Raw genomic sequence first — 19,968 nt, 5'->3', positions numbered from 1 at the left:
GGGACCAGTTTGCGGCACTGGGTTGTGGCCCTCGGCCCCAACTGGGACCCACTCCCCCACCCCAAACTGGGACCAGTTCCGTTCCCAAACTGGGACCGGGCCGTACCCCCCAGTACGGCCGCTTTAGCCCCCAGACTGGGACCAATCTCGCCCCTAAACTGGGACCAGTCTCGCCCCCAAACTGGGGCCCAGCTCCATCCCCAAACTGGGGCCCAGTGCCAGCCGGCCCCACGGGGGGACCCCGCGCCCCACACCGGGGGTTGGGGGTCCCGGTGACGGCCCCACGGCGGCGTTTTGGGGGGGCCCCACGGCAGCCGCCTGCCCCCCCGGAAGAGCGTTGGGCAAGCGGTGCCGGGAGGGGAAGTGCCGCCATGGGGCACCGCAAAGTGTGGGGGGCCAGCCCCACGGCGCCCTGAAATGTGTGGGGCCAGCCCCATAGCGTCATGCAATATGTGGGGCCAGCCCCATGGGGCCCCTCAATGTGTGGGGCAGCCCCATGGCTCAATATATGGGGCCAGCCCCATGGCTCCATGCAATATGTGGGGCTGGCCCCATAGCACAATATATGGGGCCAGTCCTACAACACCATGCAATATATGGGTCCAGCCCCATGGCACTGTGCAATATATGGGGCCAGCCCCATAGCTCAATATGTGGGGCCAGCCCCACAGCACCATGCAGCATGTGGGGCCAGCCCCATGGCATTGTGCAATCTATGGGTCCAGCCCCATAGTTCAATATGTGGGGCCAGCCCCATGGCACAATATATGGGGCCAGCCCGACGACACCATGCAATCTATGGGTCCAGCCCCATGGCGCCGTGCAATCTATGGGGCCAGCCCCACGGCACCCCGCCGGGTGCCGGTTCGGCGGGGCGCGGTGGCGCTGAGCCCCCCGGTGCCGCAGGAAGCCCGGGGGGCCAAGGCGCGGCGGCCGTGCCGGCGGCGGATGACGTGCCCCACGGCGCGGGAGATCAGCCAGGCCATGGCCAGCGCCGGGCTCGGGGACCTGCCGCAGGCCTGCAGCCTGGAGCAGCTCCTGGAGCGCTGCCTCGACGCCTTCGGTGAGCGCGGCCCCCCCCACCCATGGGTGCTGCCACCCTTGGGTGCTGCGACCCCTGGGTGCCCCTTCCCCTGGGTGTCCCTTCCCTGGGTGTCCCTTCCCCTAAGTGTCCCATCCTTTGGGTGCTGCCACCCTTGGGTGCTGCCACCCTTGGGTGCCCCAGCCCCCGGGTCCTCCATCCCCATGGATCCCCCACCCCCCAGACCCCAAATCCCCCAGACCCCAAATCCCCCGGGTACCCCTCCCGACCTCCCCACCCCCTCCAACCCCTCCCTCGCCCCCCACCCCAAATCCCCGTCCCCCCGAGCTGCACCCGCATCCCGGTGCCGGGGGGGGGGTGACATCCTGGTTGGGGGGGGGGCTTCACCCCCAGACCCTGACGGGCGCCTGCACGGCGGCGAGTACGCGGTGGACCTGACGCTGACCACGCACGGCTGGGTCGTGCCCTCGGCGGAGCTGGCGCGACGCCTCCTGGCCCTATATCCTTCCTGGGGGGGGTCTTGGGGGGGGTTTTGGGGTGGTTTTGGGGGGTTTTGGGGTGGTTTCTGGGGGGGTTTTGGGGTGTGCAGGAGGGTCCTTGACTGGCAGCCACCTACCAGGAGGCGCTGCGGGACGGGCGCGAGGAGCGGGCGCTGCGCATCTGCCACTTTGTGCGGTGAGACCCCCCCCCCAAATGTCCTGTGTGTCCCCCCCGGGTATCCTGAGCCCCCCCCCCGAGGTTCTCCTATCCCCCCCCCCGTGTGTCTGTGTCCCCCCAGTGCCCCCCATTTGGCACCCCGAGCCCCCCACCTTGCGTCCCCATCCCAGGTCCCCTTCTGCTCCTTGTGCCCCCTGACCCCGTGCCCCCCCCGTGGCCCCCCCTGTGACCCCCCCGTGCCCCCCCGTGCCCCCCAGGCACTGGGCGCTGCAGCACCCCGACTCCTTCCTGCTGGAGCCGGCGCTGGCGGAGGTGGTGGCGGAGCTGCGGCGAGCGGCGCTGCACGAGGGGCGCGAGGGGCACGCGCGCCTGCTGGACACCAGCCACGTGTAAGGGCAGGCACGCGCGTGTGCAAGGCCGGGGGGGGGGGGCAAAAGGCGGGGGGGCTGCGCACGTGTGTGTGCAAGCAGGGTGGGGGGAGTGTGCAATGGGGTGTGCATGGGGCTGTGTGCAAGGAAAACGTGCGTGGGGGCATGGGTGTGCAAGGTGTGTGTGCATGGGGCTGTGCACATGTGTGCAAGCAATGTATGCACATGCAAGCAATGCATGCATGGAGCATGTGTGTGCAAGCCTTGTGTGCATGGAGCTGTGCACGTGTGCAAGCAGCGCATGCACATGCAAGCAATGCATGAATGCTGCACAAGAGTGCAAGCAATGTGTGCATGGTGCATGTGCGTGCATGGGGGCATGTGTGTGCACAGAGAATGGGTGTGCAAGCAATGTGTGCACAGTGCATGTGCGTGCAAGCAGTGTGTGCACGGAGCATGCATGTGCAAGCAATGCATGCACAGTGCACGAAGGTGCAAGCACCGTGTGCATGGTGCATGTGCATGCATGGGGCACGTGCATGCAAACAGTGCATGTTGCATGGGCATGCAAGCAGTGCATGCACAGTGCATGTGCGTGCATGGTGCACGAGGGTGCAAGCAATGTGCGCATGGGGCATGTGCATGCATGGAGCATGTGCATGCAATGTGTGCATGGTGCATGGGCGTGCAAGCAGTGCATGCAGGGTGCATGTGTGTGCAAGCAATCTGCAAGCTGCACGTGCATGCACGGTGCACCTGCATGCAAGCAGCACATGCATGGTGCATGGTGCATGGTGCATGGTGCATGGTGCACGTCGGTGCCCGGTGCACGTGCGTGTGACCCCCGCGTGCAGGCTGCTGCCACCGCCCGCCTGGCCGCACTGTGCCCCCCCCGGCCCCCCCGGGACCCCCGGGGGCAGCCCCAAGCGCAAGCTGTCGCTGCTCTTCGACCGCCTGGACGCGGCGCAGTTGGCGCAGCAGCTCAGCTGCCTGGAGCACCGAGCCTTCTGCCGCCTCTCGGTGGGGGGGGGGGCGCGGGGGGGCGGGGGGGTCACGGGGGGGTCACGGGAGGGGTCACGGGGGGGACACAGGGGGGGTAGGGGGGATGGGGGGTGATGGGGGTGGGGGGTATGGGGGTATTGGGGGGCTGTGGGGGAGGGTATTGGGGGGGTAAGGGGGGTGTTATGGGGCGGTGGGGGGTATGGGGGGGGCATTCGGGGGGTGGGGGTGGAGGGGGGATGGGGGTAATGGGGGGGTAATGGGGGCTATGGGGGGGTATGGGGGGGGTATGGGGGTATTTGGGGTCATGGGGGGCATTAGGGGGCGTGGGAGGCTGGAGGGGTCATGGGGGGTCATGGGAGGGTCATGGGGTAGTCGGGGTCACAGGGGAATGGGGGGGGGGCTGATGGGAGCATGGGGGGGCTGGGGGCCCTGATGGGTGCTGGGGGGGTCCTTGGGGTGCTCTGATGGGTGCTGGGTGCCGGGGGGGGTCCTTTGGGGGGTGTCCCTGACGGGGGGGTTCCCTGACTGGGGGGGTCCCTGACTGGGGGGGTCCCTGACGGGGGGGTCCCTGACTGGGGGTTCCCTGACGGGGGGGTCCCTGACTGGGGGTTCCCTGACGGGGGGTCCCTGACGGGGGGGTCCCGTGTCCCGCAGTGCCAGGACTGCCGGCGCTACGTGCAGCGGGGGGGGGCGCGGGGCAGCCCGGCGCTGGAGGGGGCGGTGGCGCTGTGCAATGGGGTCTCCCACTGGGTGCAGCTCCTGGTGCTCGCCCCCCCAGCCCCACCCAGCGAGCTCAGGCCCTGGCCAAGCTCACACGGACCACGCAGGTGGGGGGGGGGGCAAGGGGGGGGGGTGGGAGTGAGGGGGGTGAAGGGGGGGGCATGGGGGGTGGGGGGAGCATGGGGGGTGAGGGGGGAATGGGGGGAGTGGGGGGGCACTGGGAGGTACTGGGGGGTTACTGGGGGGCAGTGAGGTGTGGGGGTGCTTGGGGGGGTCTCACGCAGCCCCCCGTATCCCCCCCCCAGAAGCTGCTGGAGCTGCAGAACTTCAACACGCTGATGGCCGTGGTGGGGGGGTTCTGCCAGCTTCCCATCTCGCGCCTCCGCGACACCCACGCCCTGCTGCCCCCGAGGTGGCCAAGGTGGGCGGGGGGCACGGGGGGTCCTGGGGGGGTCTTGGGGGGGTTAAGGGGGGGTAAGGAGGAAAAGGGAGGAAAAGGGAGGTCCTGGGGGGGTCCTGGGGGGGTTAAGGGGGATCTTGGGGGGGTCCTGGGGGGGCATGGGGGGGTCCTGGGGGGGGGTAAGGGGGGGAAAAGGGAGGTCCTGGGGGGGTCCTGGGGGGGTTCTGGGGGAGCATGGAGGGGTCCTTTGGGGGCAAAGGGAGAAAAGGGGTCCTGGGGGGGTTAAGGGGGATAAATGGGGGAAAAGAGGGTTTGGGGGGTCTTGGGGGGTTCTGGAGGGGGTTAAGGGGGTCCTAGGGGGGTCCTGGGGGGGTCCTGGGGGGGTTTTGGGGGGGTTAAGGGGGTCTTGGGGGGGTCCTGGGGGGGCTGTGGCCCTGCACACCACGCACACTGTGTGCACTGGGGGCACGAGGGGGGCATGGGGGGCACACTCAGGGCACAAGGGGCACACGTAGGGGCACGAGGGGCACGTGGTGCACATGGGGGGCACAAGGGGCACACGCAGGGCACAAGGTGCACTTGTGGGGCACAAGGCGCACATGGGGGGCACACGGGATGCACTTGTGGGGCACAAGGGGCACACTGAGGCATGCAGGGGCACACGTGGAGCACATGGGGGGCACATTGGGGGGCACAAGGGGCACACGTAGGGAACAAAGGGCACAAATGGTGCACACGGTGGGCACAAGGGGCACCCCCGTTGCACACCCCCGTTGCACACCCCCATTGCACACCCCCATTGCACACCCCCGTTGCACACCCCCATTGCACACCCCCGTTGCACACTCCCCTTGCACACTCCCCTTGCACACCCCCGTTGCACACCCCCATTGCACACCCCCGTTGCACACCCCCATTGCACACTCCCCTTGCACACCCCCGTTGCACACCCCCATTGCACACCCCCGTTGCACACCCCCATTGCACACCCCCATTGCACACTCCCCTTGCACACTCCCCTTGCACACCCCCGTTGCACACCCCCATTGCACACCCCCGTTGCACACTCCCATTGCACACCCCCATTGCACACCCCCGTTGCACACTCCCCTTGCACACCCCCATTGCACACCCCCTTGCACACCCCCATTGCACACCCCCGTTGCACACTCCCCTTGCACACCCCCATTGCACACCCCCGTTGCACACCCCCGTTGCACACCCCCATTGCACACCCCCATTGCACACTCCCCTTGCACACCCCCGTTGCACACCCCCGTTGCACACCCCCCATTGCACACCCCCCGTTGCACACTCCCCTTGCACACCCCCGTTGCACACCCCCGTTGCACACTCCCCTTGCACACCCCCGTTGCACACCCCCGTTGCACACCCCCGTTGCACACTCCCCTTGCACACCCCCATTGCACACCCCCTTTGCACACCCCCGTTGCACACCCCCATTTCACACTCCCCTTGCACACTCCCCTTGCACACCCCCGTTGCACACCCCCGTTGCACACCCCCCATTGCACACCCCCGTTGCACACTCCCCTTGCACACCCCCATTGCACACCCCCGTTGCACACTCCCCTTGCACACCCCCGTTGCACACCCCCGTTGCACACCCCCGTTGCACACTCCCCTTGCACACCCCCGTTGCACACCCCCGTTGCACACCCCCATTGCACACTCCCCTTGCACACCCCCATTGCACACCCCCGTTGCACACTCCCCTTGCACACTCCCCTTGCACACCCCCGTTGCACACCCCCATTGCACACCCCCATTGCACACCCCCGTTGCACACCCCCGTTGCACACTCCCATTGCACACCCCCGTTGCACACTCCCCTTGCACACTCCCATTGCACACCCCCGTTGCACACCCCCGTTGCACACCCCCGTTGCACACTCCCCTTGCACACCCCCGTTGCACACCCCCATTGCACACTCCCCTTGCACACCCCCATTGCACACCCCCCATTGCACACCCCCATTGCACACTCCCCTTGCACACTCCCCTTGCACACCCCCATTGCACACCCCCGTTGCACACTCCCCTTGCACACCCCCATTGCACACCCCGTTGCACACCCCCTTTACACACTTCCCCCCCCCCCAGGCCCTGAGCGCCATGGCGGAGCTGGTGTCGTCTCGGGGTAATTTCGGGGCGTACCGCCGGGCGTTCGCGGCCTGCCGGGGCTTCCGCCTGCCGCTGCTGCCCGTGCACCTCAAGGACCTGGCGGCGCTGGACGCGGCCCTGCCCGGCCGCCTGCCCGGGGGGCGCCTGCACCTCCCCAAACTGCTCGGCCTCTACCAGCACGCCCGCGACCTGCGCGCCCTGCAGCGCCTCGCGCCCCCCTTCAGGGCGGACCCCCAGCTGCTGGGGCTGCTGGCGGTGAGCGATGGGGTGGATATGGGGTCACTGGAGGGGTTATGGGGTGGATATGGGGTGGATATGGGGTCATTTGGGGGGGTTATGGGGTCGTTATAGGGGTAATTGGGGTCATTTGGGGGGGTGATGGGGTCATTCTGGGGGTTTTGGGTCATTGAGGGGGTCATTGAGGGGGTTATAGGGGGGGTTATGGGGTCATTGGGGGGGTTATGAGATGACCTGCGCGCCCTGCAGCGCCTCGCGCCCCCTTCAGGGCCGATCCCAGCTGCTGGGGCTGCTGGCGGTGAGGGGGGGTCATGGGGGGGTCATGGGGTGGATATGGGGTCACTGGAGGGGTTATGGGGTGCTATGGGGTGGATATGGGGTGGATATAAGGTCATTGGAGGGGTTATAGGGGGGGTTATGGGGTCATTGGAGGGGCTATGGGGTGATTTGGGGAGGTTATGGGGTCATTATAGGGGTAATTGGGGTCATTTGGGGGGGGTAATGGGGTCATTATGGGGGTTATAGGAGTAGACCTGCGCGCCCTGCAGCGCCTCGCGCACCCCTCAGGGCAGACCCCCAGCTGCTGGGGCTGCTGGCGGTGAGCTATGGGGTGGATATGGGGTGGATATGGGGTCACTGGAGGGGTTATAGGGGGGGTTATGGGGTCATTGGGGGGGACTATGGGGTCATTATGGGGGTTATGGGGGGGCTGTGGGGTGGATATGGGGTCATTATAGGGGTAATTGGGGTCATTGGGGGGGTTATGGGGTCATTATGGGGGTTATGGGGTCATTGAGGGGGTCATGGGGGGGTTATGGGGTCATTATAGGGGTAATTGGGGTCATTGGGAGGGTCATAGAGGGGGTTATGGGGTCACGGGGGGGCTCTGGGGGTGCTGTGGGGTTCTGGGGGGGCTCTGGGGGCGTTGTGGGGGTGCTGTGGGGTGCCCGTGTCCCCCCCCCCCCCAGCTGTCCCTGCACACGCTGCACACGGAGGAGGATTTGCTGCGCCTCTCCCACGCCCGCGAGCCCGGCTGCAGCCGCCTGCTGGTGAGGGGGGGGCCCAAAACCCCCCAAAACCCCCCCAGGAACCCCCCCAAAATCCCCCCCCCACCCCAATAACCCCCCAAATGCCCCCCCAAATCACCCCTGCCCAAACAACCCCCCCCAAATGCCCCCCACCCCCCAGTAACCCCCCAAAATCCCCCCACCCCCCAAAATCACCCCCAATAACCCCCCCACCCCAAAACCCCCAGCCCCCCAATGACCCCCCCAACCCCCCCACCCCCAAAATCCCCCCACCCCCTAAAATCAGCCCCCAAATGCCCCCACCCCCCAATAACCCCCCCAACCCCCCCTTGTCCCCCCCAGCCCCCCCCCCGCCCCCCCCAGCGAGGAAGAGGAGGACGAGGACGGGGTCTTCATCGCGGGGGGGGGGGGGCCCCGCCGTCTGGACCCAAACGGAGCCGGGGGGGGCCCCCCCTACCCCCCCCCCTCACAACGCCCCCCCCCCAGGGCACCAGCGCCCCCCCCCCGGCGCTGCTGGAGGAGCTGGCGCAGCTGCGGGAGGTGAGCGGGGGGGGCAAGACCCCCCCCCCAAATTTTAAGCCCCCCCCCAAATTTAAACCCCCCCCCCCAAAAAAATTAACGCCCCCCCTCCCCCAAAATTTAATGTGCCCCCCCCCCCCCCACAGGAGCGGGACCGGCTGCTGGAGGAGAACCGGCGGCTGCGCCCCCCGCCCCCGCTGGGGGCCATGGGGGCCCTGAGCCTCCGCGACCCCCCCCCCAAAATAAAGGGGGGGGCGAGCCCCCCGGCCCCAAATAAAGGGGTCCCGGCCCCCCCCACCATGGGGAGGGCCGGGGGGGGGCCGAGGCACTGCCCCCCCCCCCCAGGTGTGTTCTGGCCCCCCCCCCGCCCCCCAGTAACGCCGTTGGGGCCGTTCCTTTGGCTGCTGGTGGTAGGGGGGGGGGATTATTTTGGGGGGGGGGGGGGGGGGAATTTGGGGGAAATTTGGGGGGATTTTGGCTGTGGGGGGGAAATGGGGGGGGGCCACGGGGTGGGGGTGGGGGGAGGAAATGGGGGCTGGGGGGGCAGCGAGGGGGGAAATGAGTGGGGGGTGTTGCAGGGGAAAGGGGGGGTGGGGGGGGCAATTTTGGGTGGGGGGGTGATGGGGGGGGCAGGGGGCCTCAGCTGCCACCCCCCCCCCAATGGGACCCCCCCCCCCCGCAGCCCCCCCCATGGGCAACGCGCAGCCGGAGGCGGCCGAGGCCAACGAGCCCCCCAGGGGGGCGCCGCCCCCCCCCCACAGCAGCCCCCCCCAGCTGCCCCCCCCAGAGCCGGGGGGGGACCTGGGGGGCGGCGGGACCCCCCCTGGGGGGCTGCCCCCCCGAGACCCCCCCCCCGCGGCAGCCGGGGCCGGGGGGGGGGCCCTGGGGGGGGGCACGGCCCCACAAGTGGGGAGCGCCCCATAGACGGCACCCAGCGCCCCACAAGTGGTGCTGAGCGCCCCATAAGTGACACCCAGCGCCCCACAAGTGGCACCCAGCGCCCCATAGATGACAGCCGGCGCCCCACAAGTGGAGAGCAGCGCCCCATAAGTGAGCAGTGCCCCATAGATGGCACCCGGCGCCCCACAAGTGATGTCCAGCGCCCCACAAGTGGAGACCAGCGCCCCATAAGTGATGTCCAGCGCCCCACAAGTGGAGACCAGCGCCCCATAAGTGATGTCCAGCGCCCCACGGCTGCCCCACGGCGCCCCACAAGTGGAGACCAGCGCCCCATAAGTGATGTCCAGCGCCCCACGGCTGCCCCATGGCGCCCCACAAGTGGAGACTGGCGCCCCATAAGTGATGCTGAGTGCCCCACAAGTGGTGTCCAGCGCCCCACAGATGCCAGCCGGCGCCCCACAAGTGACATCCAGCGCCCCACAAGTGACGTCCAGCGCCCCACGGATACCCCACGGCGCCCCACAAGTGATGCTGAGCACCCCACGGATACCGAACCAGCGCCCCACAAGTGGATACCAGCGCCCCACAAGTGCCACCCAGTGCCCCATAGATGCCCCCCAGCGCCCCCCAAGCATCGCCCAGCGCCCCATAGCCACCGCCCGGCGCCGTATGGCCCACACCCGGCCCCCCCGGGGACCCTCCAGCCCCCAGGGACTCCCCAAACCCCCTCTGGGACCCCCTCCCAGCCCCCTGGGACCCCTAAAAACCCCTCTGGGACCCCCCAGTTCCCCCCCAGGGACCCCCAAAAGCCCCCCTGGGACCCCTCAGCACCCCCCTGGGACCCCCAAACCCCCCCTTGTGACCCCCTCCCACCCCCCCAGGGACCCCCAAAACCCCCTCTGGGACCCCCCAGTTCCCCCCAGGGACCCCCAAAAGCCCCCCTGGGACCCCCACTCCCCCCAGGGACCCCCAAAAGCCCCCCTGGGACCCCCTCCCACCCCCTTGGAACCCCCAAAACCCCCCTTGGGACCCCCAAAAGCCCCCCAGGGACCCCCAAACTCCCCCTTGTGACCCCCTCCCACCCGCCAGGGACCCCCAAAACCCCCCCAAGGACCCCCAAAACCCCCTCTGGGACCCCCCAGCTCCCCACAGGGACCCCCCAACCCCCCCCTGGAGCCCCCAAACCCCCCCCGGGACCCCCCCACCCTGGCCCTTGGTCACCTTCCCCTTTGGGGGCGAGGGTCCCGCGCCCCCCCCGGCTTCCGCCCGGCTCTGCCCCACCTGGGGGGGGCCACACCACCCCCCACCCCCTAAATCCCTCGGGACCCCCCTCGGGACCCCCCCGGGCCCCTCCTCCACCCCCCGCCCCCGCTGCCCCCCCCCCAGGGGCAAAACCAAACGAGGAGGGGGGGGGGCCAAGGCCAAGCCCCCCCCCAAAAGCAGCCCCCCGCGGGGGGTGGGGGGGCTCAGGGGGGGGAGCAGGGGGGGGCAGAGCCGCCCCCCTCCCGCTGGCCCCCTTTTGAGGTGGGGGGGCCCTGCCCCAGGCGCTGCCACTGCAAGCACCGGGGCCCCCCCGGCTGCCCAGGAACGTCAGGGCCTGGTGAGGGGGGGTCCAGGGGGGGTTTTGGGGGGTCATCGTGGCCCCCCCACACCCTCCTGACCCCCCCCTTCTCTGTGTCCCCCCCCCAGGCTGGCCAGGTCGCTGGCGCCCCCCCGAGGTGCTGCGGGGCTGGGAGCAGGAGGGAGGAGACGGCGCCTGAGCCCCCCCCCAAAAAAATACCCCCCTGTTGTGCCCCCACCCCAAAATACCCTCTTATTGTGCACCCCCACCCCAAAATACCCCCTTATTGTAACCCTCCCACCCCAAAACCCCCCTGTTGTGTCCCCCCCACCCCAAAATACCCCCCTGGTGTGACCCCCCCACCCTAAAATATGCCCTATTGCGCCCCCCCACCCCAAATACCCCCTTATTGTGACCCCCCCACCCCATTAAAAGCCGGGGAGCCATTGGGGTGTCGTCATTTTGGGGGGGGTTCCCAAAATTTGGGGGCTGGGGGGGTGCCATTAGGGGTCAGTGACGAGGGGCTTTTTGGAGGCTTCAGGGGTTTATTTGGGGGGGGGTAAAGGGGGGGGGGGGCAGGGGGGGTGAGCCCCCCCCGGCCCCCCCATCGCGAATTTAAATAGATTAGAAAAGGGGGGGGGGGAAGGGGGGGACCCTAAATGGGGGGGAGACCCCAAAGGAGGGGGGGAAAACCCAAAAGGGGGGGAATTAGACCCAAAAAGGGGGGGAAGGGGACCCCAAGTGGGGGGAGGGACCCCCAAATTGGGGGGGGAGACCCTAAATGTGAGGAAAGGGACCCAAAATGATGGAAAGGAGACCCAAAATGTGAGGAAAGGGACCCAGAATTGGGGAAAGGGGACCCCAAATTGGGGGGGGACCCTAAATGGGGAGGGGTGACCCTAAATAAGAGGAAAGAGCCCCAAAATGGAAGGAAAAGGACCCAAAATGTGAGGAAAGGGACCCAAAATGATGGAGAGGAGCCAAAAAATGATGGAAAGGAGCCCCCAAACTGGGGGGGGCGACCCAAACTGGGGGGGGGAGACCCTAAATAAGAGGAAGGAGCCCCAAAATGCGAGGAAAAGGACCCAAAATGGGGGGGGGAGACCAGAAGGGGAACGAGGGGAGCCCCAAAACGCTGCCGAGGAGCCCCAAAACGGGGGGACGGTGCCGGGGGGGGGGTCGGTGAGGGCCCCCCCGGGGTTGTGGGGGTGCTGGGGGGGGGGGGATTTTGATGCCCCCTCAGACGATCATCTCCAGCTGCCGGGCGTACTCCAGGAGCTGTGCGGCCAGCTGGGGGGCGGGGATGGGGGCGTCCTCCGCCTTGTGGGGGCGCCCCCCAAACCCAAAACTGCCCCCGGGGCCCAGCACCCAGCCCCGCTGCAACACAGGGGGGGGGCGGAGAATGGGGGGGTCCACAGAGGGGTTTGGGGGGGGTTCGGGGGGATTTGGGGGGATTTTGGGGGGAGTTTTTGTGGGTTTGGGGGGGGATTTGGGGGTTTTGGGGGATTTTGGGGGGGATTTGGGGGTTTTGGGAGGATTTTGGGGGGATTTGCGGATTTTGGGGGGATTTTGGGGGGGATTTGGGGGGTTTTGGAGGAGTTTGGGGGGGATTTGGGGGTTTGGGGGGATTTTGGGGGGGCTTTGGGGGTATTAGGGTGGTTTGGGGGGGGTTGGGTGGCTTTGGGGGGGTTTGGGGTGCATTTGGGGAAGCTTTAGGGTGGTTTTTGGGGGGGCTGGGGGGGTTGGGGGGGTTTGGTTTTTTTTTGGGGTGGTTTTGGGTGGTTTTGGGGGCTTTAGGGTAGTTCTGGGAGGGGCTGCGGGGGTTTTAGGGGTTTTGGGTTTTTTTTCTGGGTGTTTTGGGGGGTTTGGGGTGGTTCTGGGGGCTTTGGGGGGGAGTTTGGGGGGTTTAGGGTGTTTTAGGGAGAGGGTTGGGGGGGGTGGAGTTTTTTTGGGGGGGTTGGGGGTGGTTTAGGGGGGTTTGGGGGGGTTGGAGGTTTTTGGGGTGGGCTTGGGGGGGTTAGGGGGTTTTGGGGTGGTTTTGGGGGGGCTTAGGGGTGGTTTTGGGGTGTTTTGGGGGGGTTGGAGGTTTTTTTTGGGGGGTTAGGGGTTTTGGGGGTGGTTTTGGGGTGTTTTGGGGGGTTTTGGGGGTGGTTTTGGGGTGTTTTGGGGTTTTTTTGGGGGGTTGGAGGGTTTTGGGGTGGTTTTGGGGGGGGTTAGGGGTTTTGGGGTTGGTTTTGGGGTGTTTTGGGGGGGTTAGGGGTTTTGGGGTTGTTTTGGGTGTGTTTTGGGGTTTTTTGGGTACCTTTTTGGCGTACTCGGTCATTTTTTTGGGGGAGGAGAAGAAGAGCACGCGCGCGGCCTCGGCGAAGAGGATCTGCTCGTACGCCTTCTCGATGCAGCCCGCGATCTCGTCCCTGGTTTGGGGTGAAAAAACGGGATTTTGGGTCACTGCGGGGCTCTCGGGTGGCTTGTCCTGGGAGCGAAGGGGAGGGAAGGAGACCCCAAAAGGGGGGGAGGAGACCCTAAAGGGGGGAAAAGAGACCCTAAATAATGGAAAAGAGACCCAAAGGGGAGGAAGGAGACCCCAAATTGGGGGGGTGACCCCAAAATGATGGAAAGGAGCCCCCAAATGGGGGAGGGCAACCCCAAATCAGGGGAGGGTGACCCCAAAAGAGGAGAAGATGACCCAAAATGAGAGGAAGGAGGAGACCCCAAATGGAGAAAGGAGACCCAAAAGGGGAGGAAGGAGACCCCAAATGAGAGGAAGATGACCCCAAATGATGGAAAGGAGACCCCAAATTGGAAGGGGTGACCCCAAATGGGGGGTAGGAGACCCTAAATATGGGGTAGGAGACCCTAAAGGGGGGGAAGAAGACCCCAAAGGGGAAGTAGGAGACCCAAAATGAGAGGAAAACCACCCAAAATAGAGAAAGGAGCCCCCAGATGACGGAAAGGAGCCCCCAAAAGGGGGCAAGGAGCCCCGAAATGGGGGAGGGTGACCCCAAATTGGGGGGGCCGATCCCAAATATGGGGTAGGAGACCCAAAGGGAGAGGAAACCCACCCCAAATAATGGAAAGAAGCCCCAAAAGGGGGGGAAAGAGCCCCCAAACGATGGAAAGGAGCCCCCAAATGGGGGAGATGACCCCAAATGGGGGGGGGCCGACCCCAAATTGGGGGGCCGATCCCAAATATGGGGTAGGAGACCCAAAGGGAGAGGAAACCCACCCCAAATAATGGAAAGAAGCCCTGAAAGGGGGGGAAAGAGCCCCAAATGAGGGAAAGGAGCCCCCAGATCAGGGAGGGGCGACCCCAAAAGGGGGCAAGGAGACCCCAAATTGGGGGGGTGACCCTAAATGTGGGGTAGGAGACCCAAAGGGAGAGGAAAGTGACCCAAATAATGAAAAGGAGACCCCAAAGAGGAGGAAGGAGACCCCAAATGAGAGGAAGGAGCCCCCAAATGACGGAAAGGAGACCCCAAATGGGGGAGATGACCCCAAATGGTGGGGGGCTGACCCCAAATTGGGGAGGGGGGCTCTGACCGGATGGTGTCCAGCAGGATGTCGATGAAGAAGGTGTAGCTCTCGGCGGGGATGTTGCCCTTGGCCAGGAACACCTTGTTGTAGCTGCCCTCCATCAGGTACTGGGGGGGGAAAAGAGGAGGGTGAGGGGGGGGAGGAAGGCTCCGGGGGGGGATTTTTGGGGTTTTTTGGGGTTTTTTGGGGGCCCCCCCACCTGCTCGAGGGACACGGGGTGCTTGATGTAGACGTTGCTCTGGATCTCCTTGGCCGGGAGCCGCTCCAGCTCCGTGTGGAATTCGGCCACGCGGTTTTGGGACAGGAGGAAGAGGAGGTTGAGGCCCAGCAGCTGGTGGCGGGAGGCGGATTCGGGGAGCTCCTCCCTGGGGGGGGCACAGGGTAATTTGGGGGGGGTCCCCTGGGGCTTGGGGACCCCCCGGGGCTTGGGGAGCACCCCCTGGGTTTGGGGATCCTGTTATTTGGGGAGCCACCCTGGGGTTTGGGGGGGCTTCTGGGGTTTGGAGGCTGATTTGGGGAGCTCCTCCCTGGGGGGGCACCGGGAATTTTTGGGGGGGGTCCCCTGGGGTTTGGGGAGTGACCCCCAGGGCTTGGGGAGCACCCCCGGAGTCAGGGGACCCCATTATTTGGGGATTCCCCTGGGGTTTGGGGACCCTCCTGGTGCTGGGGGGCTGATTTGGGGAGCTCTTCCCTCGGGGGGGGGCACAGGATAATTTGGGGAGGGGTTTGGAGACCCCCCGGGGTCTGGGGAGACCCCCCCAGGTTTTGGAGACCCCCCCAGGTTTTGGAGACCCCATGATTTGGGGTCCTCCTCATTATTTGGGTGCCTCCCCTGTTGTTTGGGCCCCCCCCAGGGGTTTGGGTGCCCCCCCTGGGGTTTGAGGACCCCCCCCATTATTTAAGGACCCCCCCATTATTTAAGAACCCCCCCCAATTATTGGGGGACCCCCCCTTGTTATTTGTGCCCCCCCAGTTATTTAAAGAGACCCCATTATTTGGAGACCCCATTACTTGGGCCCCCCTCCCTGGGGTTTGGGTGCCCTCCCCGGGGGTCTGGGTGCCCCCCCCGGTGTCTGAGCCCCCCCCCCATAATTTGGGGACCCCCCCCCGTTAATTAGAGCCCCCCCCGGTTATTTGGGGACCCCCCCAGGGTTTCTAGACCCCGTTATTTGGAGTCTCCCCCATTACTTGGGCCCCCTCCCCAGGGTTTGGGTGCCCTCCCTGGGGGTCTGGGTGCCCCCCCCCGGGCTCTGAGGCCCCCCCCCCATAATTTGGGGACCCCCCCCATTAATTAGAGCCCCCCCCGGTTATTTCGGGACCCCCCCAGGGTTTGGATACCCCGTTATTTGGAGTCTCCCCCATTATTTGGGCCCCCTCGCCAGGGTTTGGGTGCCCTCCCCAGGGGTCTGGGTGCCCCCCCGGGGTCTGAGGCCCCCCCCCCATAATTTGGGGACCCCCCCCCATAATTTGGGGCCCCCCCACCCACTTGTAGTCGAAGTAGTAGCACTTGAGCTGGGCCATGTAGCGCTCGAAGGAGGGGATGTCGCGCTGCAGGATGCTCCACTGCGCCCCGATCTCCAGGATGTCCCCTGGGGGGGGATTTGGGGGGTTTTGGGGGGATTTGGGGGGGTTTGGGGGGGTTTGGGGGTGGGGGGGTGGGGGGGGCACGGGGACATCCCGAGAGACACCCCAATCACTCCCCGGATGTTAATTGCACCCCAAATCCTACACAAAACCTGGCCCCAGCCCCAAATCCCATCCAAAATTCCAGCCCTGAGCCCAAATCCCCCCCAAAATCCCACCCAAATCCTCCCCCAACCCCAAATGCCCCCCCCAAACCCCTTCTCCATCCCAAATCCCCCCCCCAGGCCCCCTCCCTGACCCCAAATCCCCCCCAAACCCCCTCCCTGACCCCCCTTCCCCTACCCCAAAGCCCCCCATAGCCCCCTCCCTGACCCCAAATCCCCCCCAAAACCCCCTAAATCCCCTCCCTGACCCCAAATCCCCCCCAAAACCCCCCCAAAGCCCCCCTAAATCCCCTCCCTGACCCCAAATCCCCCCCAAATCCCCCCAAACCCACTCCCTGACCCCCTCCCTGACCCCAAACCCCCCCCAAATCCCCCCCAAACCCCTCCGCCCCACTCACGGGCCAGCACGAGCTGCTGCCGGCTGAGCCGCGCTCCCCCGGTGGGCAGAAAATTCAGCTCCAGCAGCGCCAGCTGGGGGGGGGGGACCCCAAAATGGGCACCGGGACCCCAAAATGGGGCACCAGGACCCCAAAATGGGGAACAGGGACCCCAAAATGGCACCAGGACCCCAAAATGGGGAACAGGGACCCCAAAATGGGCACCAGGACCCCCAAAATGGGGAACAGGGACCCCAAAATGGGCACCAGGACCCCAAAATGGGGAGCAGGGACCCCAAAATGGGGCACTGGGACCCCAAAATGGGGAACAGGGACCCCAAAATGGGGCACTGGGACCCCAAAATGGGGAACAGGGACCCCAAAATGGGGAACAGGGACCCCAAAATGGGGAACAGGGACCCCCAGGGACCCCCAAATAACACCCAGGGACCCCAAAACAAAGCCCAGGGACCCCCCGAGACCCTCCAAGCCCAACCCAAGGACCCCCGGGGACCCCCAAACAAGGCCCAGGGACCCCAAATACAGCTCAGGGCCTCCCAGGGACCCCAAAACCTGGCCCAGGGACCCCTGGGGACCCCCAAATACAAACCAGAGACCCCAAAACAAGGCCCAGGGACCCCCTGAGAGCCCCAAAACCGACCCAAGGACCCCCGGGGACCCTCAAATGAAGCCCAGAGACCCCCAAACAGGGCCCAGGGACCCCCGGGGACCCCCAAACCCAGCCCAGCCCCGAAGGGACCCCAAAACAAGGCCCAGGGTCCCCCAGGGACCCCCAAAACCGACCCAAGGACCCCTGGGGACCCCCAAATCCAACCCAGGGACCCCAAAACCGACCCAAGGACCCCCGGGGACCCCCCAAATCCAACCCAGAGACCCCCAAACAGGGCCCAGGGACCCCCAGGGTCCCCCAAACCCAGCCCAGACCCCCCAAGGGACCCCAAAACAAGGCCCAGGGTCCCCCAGGGACCCCCAAAACCGACCCAAGGGCCCCCGGGGACCCCCAAATCCAACCCAGAGACCCCAAAACCTGGCCCAGGGACCCCCAGGGACCCCAAATACAACCCAAGGACCCCCGGGGACCCTGAAATAAAGCCTAGAGACCCCCAAACAGGGCCCAGACTCCCTAGGGTCCCCCAAACAAGACCCAAGGACCCCAAAACAAGGCCCAGGGACCCCCAAATACAGCTCAGGGACCCCCGGGGACCCTCAAATACACGCCAGGGACCCCCAAACCCAGCCCAGTCACGCCCAGGGTCCCCAAAACTTGGCCCAGGGACCCCCCAAGACTTCCAAACCCAACCCAAGGACCCTCGGGGACCCCAAAACAAGGCCCAGGGACCCCAAATACAGCTCAGGGCCTCCCAGGGACCCCAAAACCTGGCCCAGGGACCCCTGGGGACCCCCAAATACAAACCAGAGACCCCAAAACAAGGCTCAGGGACCCCCTGAGAGCCCCAAAACCGACCCAAGGACCCCCGGGGACCCTCAAATGAAGCCCAGAGACCCCCAAACAGGGCCCAGGGACCCCCAGGGTCCCCCAAACCCAGCCCAGACCCCCCAAGGGACCCCAAAACAAGGCCCAGGGTCCCCCAGGGACCCCCAAAACCGACCCAAGGACCCCCGGGGACCCCCAAATCCAACCCAGGGACCCCAAAACCTGGCCCAGGGACCCCCGGGGACCCCCAAATCCAACCCAGGGACCCCAAAACCGACCCAAGGACCCCCGGGGACCCCCCAAATCCAACCCAGGGACCCCAAAACCTGGCCCAGGGACCCCCGGGGACCCCCAAATCCAACCCAGAGACCCCAAAACAAGGCTCAGGGACCCCCAGGGACCCCAAATACAACCCAAGGACCCCCGGGGACCCTGAAATAAAGCCTAGAGACCCCCAAACAGGGCCCAGACTCCCTAGGGTCCCCCAAACAAGACCCAAGGACCCCAAAACAAGGCCCAGGGACCCCCAAATACAGCTCAGGGACCCCCGGGGACCCTCAAATACACGCCAGGGACCCCCAAACCCAGCCCAGTCACGCCCAGGGTCCCCAAAACTTGGCCCAGGGACCCCCCAAGACTTCCAAACCCAACCCAAGGACCCTCGGGGACCCCAAAACAAGGCCCAGGGACCCCAAATACAGCTCAGGGCCTCCCAGGGACCCCAAAACCTGGCCCAGGGACCCCTGGGGACCCCCAAATACAAATCAGAGACCCCAAAACAAGGCTCAGGGACCCCCAGAGTCCCCCAAACCCAGCCCAGACCCCCCAAGGGACCCCAAAACAAGGCCCAGGGTCCCCCAGGGACCCCCAAAACCGACCCAAGGGCCCCCGGGGACCCCCCAAATCCAACCCAGGGACCCCAAAACAAGGCCCAAAGACCCCCGGGGCCCCCCAAAACAAGGCCCGGGCCCCCCCCCCTCACCTTGAGGCGGCCGAGCGCCTCCCCGCACTTGCCGAGGTTCGGGGTCTTCCTCGCCCACTCCCCTTTGAGCTGTTCGTAGACCCCCGCTGCCGCCCGCAGCCCCCCCCCCTCGGCGCCGTTCAGCACCAGCCCGCCCGCCGCCATGGCCGCCCGCCGTGAGTCGGCACCGGCGCGCGACACCCGGCCGCGCCCGGCGGCAGCGCCCGATGCCATGGCAACGCCGCCCCGGCCTCGTAGCCACGCCCCCGCTGCTATGGTAACGGCCTCCTCTACTCATAGCCACGCCCCTGTTGCTATGGTAACGTAGTCCCGCCCCCTTAGCCACGCCCTCGCTGCTATGGTAACGCCTCCGAGCCACGCCCCCTCTGTCGCAAATGTCAGCCCTCGCCTGACGGCCGCCGCCGTCGCCATGGTGACCCCGCCCCTCTGTGCTGTCGTCACGCGGATCCCGCCCCCGCCGCCATTTTGAGCCCGCCCTGTTGCCATGGCAACGCCGGCCTGCACTGAGGCCTATGGGGGGGCCTATATGGCCTGTAGGGGCCTGAACGGCCTGTAGGGGCCATTAACACCATTATAGGGTCCTAAACACCCTTAGAGGGGTCCCATACAGCCTATAGGGGTCCTAAACATCCTTATAGGGGTCCCATACAGCCCTATAGGGGTCCTAAACGTCCTATAGGGGCCCTAAACACCCTTATAAGGGTCCTAAACACCCTTAGAGGGGCCCTAAACACCCTTATAGGGGCCCCATATAGCCCTATAGGGGTCCTAAATATCCCTATAGGGGTCCCATACAGCCCTATGGGGTCCCATATGCCCCCCCCAGCACCCCTCAGACCCCTATGGGTTCCCATACACCCCCCAGCACCCCTATGGGGTCTCATATGCACCCCCCAGAGCCCTTTGGGGTCCCATAGCCCCCCCATATACCCCCTATGGGGTCCTGTACACCTCTATAGGGTCCCCTAGACCCCCAAACACCCCTATGGGGGGTCCCCTACATCACTATGGGGTCCCCTACACCCCTATGGGATCCCCAGCCCCCCCCCCAGCCCCCCAGACCCCATAGGGGTCCCATACGCCCCCCCAAACCCCTATGGGGTCCCCCAGCCCCCTATAGCCCCCCCATACGCCCCGACCCCAAAGACACGCAGCGAGCCGGTGGCTTCCCGGGGGGTTTTTTTTTGGGGCCGGGGGGGGACCAGCGCCGCGACAGCCCCGCAGCCCCCCGGCGGGCCGAGCCGCTCCGAAACCGGGGTTAAAAAGGGGGATTTTAGAAAAAAAACAACGAA

The 19,968-nt window shown here is 66.2% G+C and overlaps 2 protein-coding genes across 2 annotated transcripts; one reads left to right on the top strand and one right to left on the bottom strand.

The window, feature by feature from the left end:
* Positions 1-872: 872 nt before the first annotated feature.
* On the top strand, positions 873-10,089 carry RASGRP4 (RAS guanyl releasing protein 4). Its single transcript, XM_072030029.1, has 11 exons — positions 873-1,063; positions 1,436-1,541; positions 1,655-1,717; positions 1,957-2,088; positions 3,724-3,896; positions 4,095-4,210; positions 6,314-6,589; positions 7,540-7,620; positions 8,086-8,139; positions 8,265-8,330; positions 10,066-10,089. Exons 1-11 carry the CDS (start codon positions 949-951, stop codon positions 10,087-10,089), a joined length of 1,206 nt encoding a protein of 401 aa, XP_071886130.1. The 5' UTR covers positions 873-948.
* A 1,582-nt stretch (positions 10,090-11,671) lies between these two features.
* Positions 11,672-18,859, bottom strand: PSMD8 (proteasome 26S subunit, non-ATPase 8). Its single transcript, XM_072030112.1, has 7 exons — positions 18,677-18,859; positions 16,260-16,332; positions 15,600-15,702; positions 14,313-14,478; positions 14,120-14,220; positions 12,882-12,993; positions 11,672-11,956 (listed from the first exon to the last, which is right to left on the bottom strand). The coding sequence occupies exons 1-7, from the start codon at positions 18,818-18,820 to the stop codon at positions 11,819-11,821; spliced, it is 837 nt and encodes a 278-aa protein (XP_071886213.1). The 5' UTR covers positions 18,821-18,859; the 3' UTR covers positions 11,672-11,818.
* Between the last annotated feature and the right edge of the window lie 1,109 nt (positions 18,860-19,968).

This window comes from Anas platyrhynchos, chromosome 33 (assembly GCF_047663525.1).
Source record: "Anas platyrhynchos isolate ZD024472 breed Pekin duck chromosome 33, IASCAAS_PekinDuck_T2T, whole genome shotgun sequence".
Taxonomy (NCBI): Eukaryota; Metazoa; Chordata; class Aves; order Anseriformes; family Anatidae; genus Anas; species Anas platyrhynchos.
Note: the sequence above shows the minus strand (reverse complement) of the source record. Positions and strands in the feature narration are given on the sequence as shown.